A 12,475-nucleotide genomic window follows, 5' to 3' on the forward strand; every position below is an offset into this window, starting at 1 on the left:
AACATTGTGAATTTCTAGTTACTGGTATATGTAAAACAATGCTAGGGGTTAATGGTAATTTTTTATCATCCGAGATGAATTTTATACAGTGTACTTACCTATACCGACATTGGTTTTGACATTGGATGCATGCCCTTACTAACTATAGATCTGTTTAAAAGCATTAATAACCTTAGCTATTCGTACTCTATTAAAATGCCATTTTATTTGTAACCTGTACTATGTTTGGATCTGTTGAACAATTGTTCTCCATCCCTAGAACATAACAAGATTTTCTTACAGTTAATGTTTCATGTTTCCTTTTTTCATAGCAGGATTTGCAAAATGCATAACGAAAACTCTTTATAATAATAACCCCTTTACTTATACCTGCGAAAGATGGTCTCCGGTCTTAATACTACAGTTGTTATTCTCGAAGTGCTCGAAAGATCTTCTGGAAGGAAAATCACGAGAATCAGGATTCGAACGGAAATAAAAAGAAATAATTTTTAGATAACAACCAAAACATGGAAAATAAAAAAAAACAAACAAACAATTCAAAAATATAAAATAACTCAAATAACAGTACAGAAAAAAACAAAATGAAAGAACAACCCGGGTTCCACCAACAACCTTGGAAAATCGATCAGGTGCAACGATAGGATAAGCTTCCTCTGATTTTACCTGAATCACACGTCGAGTTGCTGATAAAATGTCACGTCTGGGTTAGATAAAAGTGAAAGAAAAACTACAACACGATAAATAATTTGGTTATCATGGTGCTGATGCATACATCATAACAATCCACGAGTTCATGGTGACAACCATTAGATTACGAATCGCATTTGTTTGTTAGGACTTGTTGCGTTGATATTTTTTAATGATTTATTGTCTGATTACTTCATGTAAAATGGTATAGTTAACATTCAATACAGATGCATGATAAGTTGACATGAGCAAAGACAAATGAACCATAATGCAGAAAGTGTAAAACATTTAAAAGTTTGTTTATCATGTATGCATGTACAATGCAGTATATTGATAAGCTGTACCTTATCTTGCTACCTTAACACTTGAATCACACGCCTCTCTTTAGATTTTGTGTAATCTCTTTTTTTCATACAAATAAATTAATTGAATTATTTTTTTTCATTTAACAATCAACCTTCCATCAATTGAAACTTCTCTTTGAAATGGTTAACATAAAATGACAAGATACGTCCTCAAAAGTATTTGATGAAGCAGTTTGAGGGGTCATAATTGCTATTAAATCGTCAAAGTAGCCACAATTGAATAAATATATCAAAGATATTTGCATACATTAGTAAGTTGAATGGTTATTAGTTTACATAAAATCCATGAACTACACCATAAGGTCTTCTATGAGCACAATTGCCTCTTCTTATTCTGCTGTAGGGCGCAATGGGCGAGATGGCTCCAACGCTAGATCATTGTTTCTAACGTTAACCTGCCCCTTATGAATTGAATCTTAATTTACTGTTTAGGATTCTCAACAATCATCGTTAGATTAGTTCATATGCTATAATTTGTAGAGTAATGATTTGATACTGCAAATTTATAATTGTCAGCATTAAGAATACACCGGTAGTACATAAGTCTCGTCTTCTTTGAAATGATATAATATTCAAAACAGCTCAGAACGAAAAGAACATTTTAATATTTGTCTGTACACCCACAACATATTGCATTATTGAGGACATATATCATTGATAGTAAAACTCGATCGGTCCATGTGTTTTTGTATCACAACCTTTTTTCAAGAGAGGATAAATCTGTTGATCCGAAGTTTGGTTCAAAATATCAGCTTAATAGCCGCAACTAAATTCATAAGACTGTATATACATGTATGTATTAGTTGTAAGTGCAACCGTCCTCGTGTACGTTTAAGAGCGTTTAAAAAGCAAGTAGAAATGCTAAATTGGTACCAATCAGGGGAGAAGTACAAAACAAAATCCGTAACTATAAAACAAGTCATAAGTTATGACACAATAGTATATCAAATTATTGTAGCGTCAAAATTGATGACTGCAGAGCATTCGACTTAATTGCATACCTGAATTTTGTTAATTGCATAGCATTTTTAAGAAATAAATCATTTCTCATCTCTTTCATGTTAAAAATCATCTTAAATGCATAGACCTAAACATTCTGTTTATTGCATATTTTTTTTTCCAAAATGTTATAACAATTGTCACATTCTGGCCTCAACGATGTATTTCTAACAATTACTCAATTAAAAGGTGTAGATTATTCAGCTCTTTGATATCATTTTTATGGTAAAATTAGTCAAAAAGCCATAAACCTTTATTTCTTTGAAATTACATGATGTTGGTTTTATCAATATACTAGAGTTGTTTCTATAGGAACAGAAAGATGTATAGGAGAATAAAACCATTACACCATACCAAATTCAACATTTCTGATAATAGTATATTCCTGTTAATTGCATATTTTTTTTCTGACGAATTGGGTATGTATTTATTTCATTTTGATTTGTCAATCACGCTGCTTTATTTCATTCTACAGAACAAATGATTGTTCTTTTGATTTAGTGTTTGTTGTTTTATTGTAAAATACATAGTAAAATATCTAATCGAAATATAGTTAACCCTAAGACATAAAGTGTAATTTGTACAAATGTACTTCATAATAAGAGTTCTTATGTCCCTTTTCCTTTCCGTTAAAGTTTATCCAAGCTTGTTTTGTCTAGAACAAAAAAAGGACCAAGAGGGATTCCATCATGTCAAAGTCCTTCAAAGTCTTGATAAAAGTTTAAATAAACCGTTTTACGCTGTCAATACCATCGAAAAGATTGCACTATAAATACTGGGTTAAAGAAAACTTTGATCTTGACAATAAGGTAAAAACGTGTTTGAATTTTACAATTTATTAAAGTTGTAATAAAATCATTTCATGGCTACATTACATTTGTTGTCAATGTCAACCTTGTCAAGATATAAAAGTTCATTAAACGTCAAGTATGAACTGTTAACTCACGAATTACTATAATAGGAGAGCTTGCCACAATGGCAACCAGAAGAAAACATTTCCAATAAAAGAAAATGGAAGTTACTATTAAATAACTTCCGGTTGTCACATTTAAGTTGCAAACTTTTACCTCATACACGACTTCGCGGAGATAAAAAAATAAGGATGTTCGTACATGTGAGCTAGCTTTTTAGTGTTTACAAAACAAAAGATCAATATTGTGACAACAAAATAATGGATCTTAAGTTAAATAAAAAAGAAAAGAACCTCAATAACATGAGATAGCATCGTTAAATTGAATATACGATTCAGAAATATGGTTCCACTTTCAAAATTGACATTATTTTCTTTTGCTGCTATCAATGAACACAATACAGGTGCTCGTTGATAGTCAATGTCTTACTCTATATCAATTTTTCGAGTATAAATCTTCGCATGAGTGGACAGGAATGAAGTATTGTGAATATAAGTCATTGCCATTTTAAAAAAATATTCCAAATGTGCACGTGTAATGCAATCGTGATAACCAAAACTTGCCTGAGGGTATTGTACCAGTGCTTCAACGTTCACACGAAGTGCAAAATAACAATGTGTTTGCTAATTAACAATAGCAAAAGTATTATGACCTAAATCAACAAGTCACAATAGTTTTGCTATCATTCACATCGTTATTTTTATAAGGGAATTTCAACAATAAAGTAAGATATGTTTAAATTAGCCAAGGTCTTGCAATAACGAGCTAAAAGCTATAAATCAAGATATCTACATATTAGTTGTATATCGTGTTTTATGTTATTAAAACCGACATTCCTGACATATAAACAATTTTTAGATTTAAAATGTATCATATATTCTTGATTAAGTATTTATGCACTTGCGCAATTTTTGCGAGTGTGCTGCAAGAAAACAATCGATCAAAATCATAAATATCAATAGCAAACAGGTGTTCATGGGCCGTACAATTGCATGGAAACAGAAATAGAACATGTACAATTAACTGGTAAGGTCTTCTGCAACTGTTTTAACCAATTAGTAAATATACAACATATTCTATCACAAAAACTGATTATGGTATCAAAAATAACATCTTCAAACGTTATATTGTATTATGCATTTTAACAATGTGTTGTTGTCCTTTTAATAATTAATTCTCAATCAAATTATCACGTAAATAATATAAAAGGTCATACTTTAAACATAGATGCACATTACTTGTATCTTTGTTTTACATTGATATTTAAAATGGATATCTTTATCAGGTTTGTGCATTTAGTCGTATTATTTTGACCGCAGACAATTGAAAACTCGCATTTAAGTAGAATTAATTTTTATCTCTATAATGATATAATGAAAATGCATAAAATAAAGGCTGTTTGCCAGGATGTTAGAAATAATTGTAACATGTCATTATAATTTCTTCTTATAAGGAAGTTCTATAGAGGAGTATAAAATTATTTCCTTATACTTAATTTCTTCTGATAACTGTTGATAAAGAGACATACGTTAGTATAAATTACTCAAGATTGTGTTGAAGATTTAATGCATTTGTTGACACTATTTAAAAAAGAGTAATCAAGTAACCAAGGTTCTAGCGGTATTCAAAAGAATGTAATTCAGGGACAAAGACTAGACATGGAAAACAGACATACAGAACAAAGAACGTAAATTTAATAAAATCATACACACATAGAAACAAAAGCAAATGAGCAACTAGGACTCAACTAAAATTTGGGAGTATAGACCAGGTACACCGGTAGGGTAAGCGTCCTCTGCATTTATAAAAACATCCACCGAGATGCCCATAAAAAGTCAAGTCCGGGGTAGACGAAAGAGGAAAGGAAAACTATGACACATTGAACAAATCAATTTTCATGGCGCAGATTGATACACTGTAACGATCCACGAGTTCATGATGACGACCATAAAACTTTTGTAGTGATGACTTCAATCTTGTACCAACATAACCCTGCCCCAGAAGCCTATTTGTTAGAATTCTAGCGCGATACAAAACTCTCCGTAGTTTCGGCAAACTCTGGCAGAACTTATGATTTGTGATATGAACACTCCATGTTGAAGGGATGTTGCCACAGATGAAAGGAAAGTTGACAGTTCTGAATAAAATGTAAATTTTGGTCAATAGTTTTCCTTTACCATCGATTTCTAAGTGTATGTCAAGATATGAGGCCGACTTCACAGTGTCTGTACATCCTTTATCCTGAGTTCTTTGGGGTAGATGCGATGTATCAAATCCCTAAAATTAGGATTGTTTAAAGATAATACGTCATCTATATTTAGTGGAAACTGAGATTAAAGGATCTAGCCTCATAATAATGAAGGAATAGGTCAGCAAGTAGAGAAGAATTTCGAATGCCGACCGTTTGTTAAAAAAACGCGTCCACTTCACTGGACAAATATGTTGTCGATTAAATTTTTTTTTAAAAAAAGATGATTTGGAATTATTCCTCACAAAGTATGATGAATCTCTACCAAGAACTATATATCTGTATCCACATTGAATTAATACCACTACGGGAGTAACACGTGTTGTGGTAGGACTGCAGTCCCTCTTTGACAGCTGTGAGTATAGAAGTTAGCAGTTTTGAAAGAGTTTTGGTGGTACATTTTCCAGCTATGAAACATTGTTTGTTAGAACCTCTTCAGTTGTTATCGGGCTATTTAGAAGCTTAAAGTTTCTAACAACAGCGCATATTTTGTTTGAAAGTCAATATTCGGTTATTTTTATAACAAGCTTTTTTTTTATATAGTTTTCAACATTCTCTTGAATCGCTAGTTTTCATACTTAGCATGAAAAAAAACCCAAACCTCTAACAGATTTAATAATTCAGAATATCAATAGACAAAAAGCTATGTATTTCTTAATACAAACAACCGTAGCAAACACAATATGATAATAAAAACTTTTGAATTAAATAAAGCCACACAGTACACATTTTAGAAAATAACAAACAACTTATATTTTATAACATTAACACAGAACAGAAATATGGCGAATGAATGAAAAATGCAATTTGAAAGATAATACTTCATTGTCGATTGTTATAAATGTCGCTGTCACATGTGTATCTTTTTGTCATGGCTGCTAGGGATTCTAGTGCAGTAAAATCGTCGTCATTGACGTAGAACATGTAACTTGGGTCTTTCAAAACATATTTAAAATTTGTAGAACTACTATCGTCACCTGCTATAACGCTTAAAACGTCAACTTGAATATTTGACAACGCGGATATTTCTGCTTTGACATCTTCATGGTCGGACCAAATTCCATTCGAATAGAAAACAACAAGTCTTCTTGATGATGTAAACATACTTTCAGTTCTTATATGATGAAGGGCATGGGAGGTATTCGATGTTGAAAAAGTAGAATCTCGATCAATCTGCAGGGCCGAGCCGATTATCTGGACAATGCTGAATGAGGAGGTTAATGGAATGACTTGATCAATGTCATCCGAGTATGAAAATACTCCAATATGTACGTCAATACCATACGTCACTAGTTTTTCTATAGTCTGGCGCAACGCAATCAAACGTTTATAATAATCATTGTGTGTTTGGTTGTAAGTCGTATCTACCAATAAAATCACCTCTGCCGTAGTTTCCAATAAACAATCTGCAAGAAATAAGATTAAAATGTAAAACAAAAATATATGTGATTCAACTCACTTTATTCATATTTATCTCACAAATATGTATAATATCAGAAGAGCATGCTAGTGAATGCTATTTTCCAAACATTCTGGGAATAATCACATATATCAACTCAAACATGTATGAAATTATTCTGTTAAGAGGTTTTCCTTTTTTTCTAGAAACATCAAACAAAATGATACACAATTTACAGTACGCATGATATTTTACGAGAAACACTATCAGGTTTATAGACTTTACTGTCTGAACTTCATGTGGTTTTAAGCATTAACAACTTTTTTATACAAAGACCTTTGAATTTTTCGTTATTCTAACTTTATATTGTCTAAAAACTTCGATGACGAGGGTGTGTTCAACATTTCTTTATATCACTTCATACGTTTTATTTGTGTCAAAGTGTGATTGGCCAATTTAAAATTTGCATTTCACAATTAATAAACGACATCATAATAAGAATTCAGGTCCGATGGAATTTGAAATTCACCTAAGTTAATGCTAACTGGATCAATGTATTATAGTTTTTTCTACATTATGTGTATATATTGTCTCTCTCTCCTTTTTCATGTTCTGACCATATACTTGGAGTATGGTATCTCTGAACTACCCTCCATGGTAATGCTTCCCTATTTTTCGGCGATATTTATAGTTCTGTTATGATCGAAAATGCATTCCTGTGTAAAACTTTAGAATTTGGATATATCGTACTTAAATTTAGCAAACCATACCATTGCAGTCTGTGCGCTCTGTTTCCTTAACCATTAAATAAAACATGTCATCAGGTTTAAGGGGACTAAAGGTGTACATCGGCCTTTGAGAGATTCCCAGCATCTCCTGGTGAGAAATTGAGTCTCCAATAGCTATGGTGTAAATACGGATGCCATGGCTGTTGAAATATACGGCCGTTTGTATTGCCTCGGGACCATCGGATGAAAGTCCGTCATAGAGTAAAACAATGTATTTGTTTACAGCATTTGCCCTGGAGCCCATCGAAATATTTGTTAGCATCTGAAAGTACAAAATGAGGTCTCCAATTCATAAAAGCAACATCCCTTTACAAAGTTTCTTTACATTTTATTTTTTGGAATTTCTAGGTACTTGTGTATGTGAAATAATTCCTGGGAGTCAATGCTTATATTATGTTAAATCATACGAGATGAATTGTATTCAGGGTATTTTTTTTTCTATATCCGAAGTGGTTTTGGCAGTGACAGCATGCTCTACAGAACTATAGATCCCCTAAATAGCATTGCTTATCTAGACAATTTGAAATCATACCATTTTATCAGTAGTGTGTACTATTTTCCTTTGGTCCCGATGAAAAAAAGCTCTCTATCCCTCGTTCATAACAAGATAGTCAAACATATCCGTTCGTTCAAACATTATGAGTGATTATGACGTCATTTAATTTTTACAGGTTTGAATGAAAATAAAGTCACGAACCAACAATTAATTCTCGTACTACTTGCTTTATCTTCGTGACAGAATTAGTCGACAAACTTAATTTACCTTAAAATCATTTGAAAATTGAGTAACGGAAAACAAATATTTATATAATAATAGTTCCTTTCGTTTTGATACTGACAATAGCATATGCAATATAAGAGCAAGTGTAATATTGTCAATATTATAATCAAAAATAACTATTATTATATATTGATCAAGTTTGAAAAAAAAGGAAAATCATTTATCGAGGTCTCTTCTTAGACGATTCCTACCAGGTTTCTAATCTGTAGTTCAGCATGTCATAACACAATTTGCAAACAGTTACAATGGCAACTTTAAGAGGATGCAGCAATCTGTTTAGTCATCTGAGCCACAAAAAAATGAATAGTCGAAGACATTAAGGTCAACTGTTCTGTTAAGTGTAAAAAATTTTAATTGTCCTTTGCTGTCTAATGGTTAATTCTTAAAAATTGGTGCATTGAAATGAAACCTAACGTGGATCGTTTGTAGAAAACCCCTTTCTTTTATGTCTAGCCAGTTGAGGCTTTTGGTATTTAGACGTCACTGGGGTGATGCCATTGCTGGTGGACCACCTAGTAGTCATACTTGTCTGATCAAAACTTTATGTCATAGATTTATTTACCAAACGTTTCGGTATCACAGATAAGAAACCCCTTAAATCTAATATTGTACATGGTAGCTTTTACAGCGAAGAATATAATTGAAGGTTTTTAGCTGTCTATTTCGATTTGTTTGGTTTTGAAAAATAAAAAAATAATAATAATAATAAAAGCTTCCTACTAATTTGCTTCAAATGCTGTTGATACTCCACATGTATTCATACCATAAATTTTTGGATTGAGAAACGTAAACAGATTATGGCAGGCGGACAAAAAGTAATTGCGTTAGCTACACTTAGTTCAGGTTCATAAGATCATTCTTATAGTTCATCGTGATTTATTTTGTTCTACGAACAAAATAAAATGAAAGCAATTTTTCGTATCAGTTAGAATGCTCCTCACCTCGTGGGCTTTGTGTATTACACTTGACGTAAGTGTTGGTCCATTTTTCCCGGTGATTGTCTTTAGAACTTGTATTATTTCCGAGTTTGTAGAATAATCATCAAGGTCAAACAGCACCTCAGGAACAAAGCTATATGTAACAACTCCAAGCTGAAAGTCATCCGGACCTATGGGGATTTTAGATACGAATTGTACCATGTAGTCAATACTTCTATTAATATTTTTTTCAAGACTACTTGATGTATCAACTACAAAAACAAGGTCTACTGGACCTGGTCTGCAATCTAAAAAACAGAAAAGGACGGTTTCAGTTTATACAACAACCATAAGAAAACAACGAAAAAAGATCAGTGCGATATATTTAATAAAAATGTCAATAGGGGTTCCTTAGGTGTCCTTAAATGAAGTAAATGTTCGAGGATATTTTTTTCTTAATTTGACAATCAAAAAAATTAAATCGTAACTGATAAAGAAATAGATGAAGTCATCTGCATTTCCAGCTTTTGATTTTTTTTTATATGAAATTAAGATCAGATCAAAGTAAATTGCTATTTTCATAGTTGAATGCCGAATTATTTTGATGATTGATGATGACAGTGACAAAAAAGATGAAGTCTTTTTTGTTTGGCTATATATGTATGCTGGCAAAGAAAATTATAATACTATATAAACTGTTGGATAGACATGAAAATATGTATGTACATGACCTATTTCACAGACACCTCCTTCATATCTTCCTGTACAATCGCATGAGTAGGCGTCAATTAGATTATTACAGGATCCGGCATGGAGGCACGGGATTGACTGGCATTCGTTTATATCTGAAATCATAGACACAAATCTTAATTTATCGTACAAAGACACCTTGCCTTTGGACAGTATTTAGGCAAAATCTACTTTTAAAAACGCTTATATAAATGCATTAAAAAACGACAATTTTCGGCAAAACAAAATATTTCTAAAGTTGCACATTTTAGTTGTTACATGCATACAATTTAATAATAATCTCAACAGATAACTTTACCGTGATACACATATAATACGTCAATTTTATCACTTAATTTTACAGCTCTCAAACTCAAGGTTGCTATAAGGTAAACACTTTCTGCGCATCGTTTATTTTTCAAAATATGTTTAACAATCAGTGTTACTGGTATCTGATTGACAAGGAGTCTAAGTGTATCCCGATATACATAAACAGAAAAAAAACAAAAAGTTGCAAAGTATAACAAAGGTCATTGCTTGGCAATCTGAAAGGCAACGTGAAAAACCGTATATAATCTTACTGACACGCAGAGAGACAGAAACCACTACCGTACCCCGTCACCTGCCACGGTAAAGAAACAGCAAATAAAAATACATTGAAAGAATTTGAATTTCTGATTAAACTTTATTTTACATTCATTTCGTTTATATAAAATTTGTTATTATAGGTTTTCATGCATTTGAATAACAAAAATGTACCTGTCTGACAATCAATACCGGTATATCCTGGAACACAACTACAACTGTATTTATTAACATGGTCATTACAAGTTGCACCATTCTGACAGGGATCAGAGGAACACTCGTTAATATCTGCAGATAAAACCATACATAAAACAAATATTCTTCATTAATATCATCATTTTTTCAGATTGCAGACAATATTATATCGGCGTTTTGGGGTTGACTCTAGTAAATGACTCTTAACGTCTCATAACAAAACTGTAATTATAACATTTCTTTACTAAATCAGACGTCAGATTGAATCATGTTTTCTTGTGTGTTCAATCAAAGAATGTTAAGACTTATTCTAAGAAAGAGTTAAATAATTCATAATAATTATATGAACAGCAGTGTTTTATCGTATTTTCTCTGTGGAGTAAATTTTGATAATTCACATTTTAAAGAAAGATGGTATATTTATTCTCGAATTTTCTTCCGTTAAAACGTCGAAAACGAATTTCAATTAGCAGATCAACGAGTTTAAGACCCATATTGAAAATAGCAATACATTATAGAGAAAAACTATTTGATAAATAGGAAAATCAGTTGTTTATCATAAATAACAAATATATATTTACTCGTGCCAATATCCGTCATGAAAACCGTCATCACTACAGAAGTTTTATGGTGGTCATCATGAACCCGTGGATCGTTACAGTGTATTCATCTGCGCCATGAAAACTGATTTGTTCAACGGGTCACAGTTTTCCTTTCCTCGTTTGGCTACCCCGGACTTGACTTTTTATGAGCGCCTTGGCGGGAGTTTCTAGAAAAGCAAAGGACGCTTACCCTACCGGTGCACCTGGTCCATGCTCCCAAATTTTAGTGGAGTCCGAGTTGCTTATTTGCTTTTGCTACTTTGTATGTATGATTTTAGTTACTTTATGTTCTTTGTTGTGAATGTCTGTTTTCCATGTCTGGTCTTTGTCCCTGGATTACATTCTTTTGATTACCGCTATAACCTTGGTTCCCTTGATTACCCTTTTTAAAATTTGCTTGAAAAGATCTTCTACACCATAGAAGGGGAAAAATCCCTAGTCAAATATATGCAACTCCTTCAAAGTTGTTCTCATCAAAATAGCGATACATCTTGCTATTTAACATTATTATCATCATTCCTACCAATTACGGAAGTACTTGAAAATGTGTTTCGAGATAAGCAAAGGACGCTTACCCTACCGGTGCACCTGATCCATGCTCACAGTCGTTAGTGGAATCCGGGTTGTTCATTCACTATTGTTACTTTATATGTATTATTTTGGTTATTTTCTTTACTTTGTTTCCATATCTAGTCTTTTTTTCATGGATTACATTCTTTTGATTTCCGCTGGAATTACCTTGATTAATCTTTATAGGCGATTCATATATTCATATAGGCGGAAAGATAATATTATAATTCCGGTTGGTCACAAAATCGTTGGGTAAAAAAGTAATTCAATAAAATAACGTTTCAATTATTATTGTTTACACGTAAGAAACTTGCAGTATTTCAATTTACAATTGTTTTGAACAATATATGGGTTAGTTCTAACTTTCTGAATTCAAATTATGTTACCATGTTAACAGTTGTCATTCATATCGTTGATCAATTAAATTGACTTGTTGATTTACGAAATATATATATTTTTTATAAGAGTAGTGGGTAGTGTATCAACTAATCATAATGGTAGTGATAATGATGACGCAATGACGACTTGATGACTGGAGGGGAGGTCCTTGATGACGTAGTTAATGTTGGGAAAATTTAGGGTGTTGTTTAAGTCATTGTTTCTGGTTTTATTCATGGGAGAAACAAATTTTCCCTAATTTCTCTCGGGGATTAAAGGATTTCACCACTCTCGATAGTTTAATTTTAGAATTTAATCAAC

The 12,475-nt window shown here is 32.2% G+C and overlaps 1 protein-coding gene across 1 annotated transcript in view; it reads right to left on the reverse strand.

Moving 5' to 3' along the window:
- Positions 1–5,808: 5,808 nt before the first annotated feature.
- Positions 5,809–12,475, reverse strand: part of LOC148621677 (uncharacterized) — a 46,805-nt gene continuing 40,138 nt past the window's right edge. The window contains exons 26-30 of the mRNA XM_088574086.1: positions 10,584–10,697; positions 9,827–9,940; positions 9,120–9,403; positions 7,380–7,659; positions 5,809–6,616 (exon numbers count right to left, since the gene is read on the reverse strand). Of these exons, the coding sequence (XP_088430212.1) occupies positions 6,033–6,616; positions 7,380–7,659; positions 9,120–9,403; positions 9,827–9,940; positions 10,584–10,697 (1,376 nt within the window). The 3' untranslated portion in view covers positions 5,809–6,032. The remainder of the gene's footprint in view (positions 6,617–7,379; positions 7,660–9,119; positions 9,404–9,826; positions 9,941–10,583; positions 10,698–12,475) is intronic.

This window comes from Perna viridis, chromosome 3 (assembly GCF_037379345.1).
Source record: "Perna viridis isolate PV_CMFRI_1.1 ecotype Kerala chromosome 3, ASM3737934v1, whole genome shotgun sequence".
In the NCBI taxonomy this organism is placed as follows: Eukaryota; Metazoa; Mollusca; class Bivalvia; order Mytilida; family Mytilidae; genus Perna; species Perna viridis.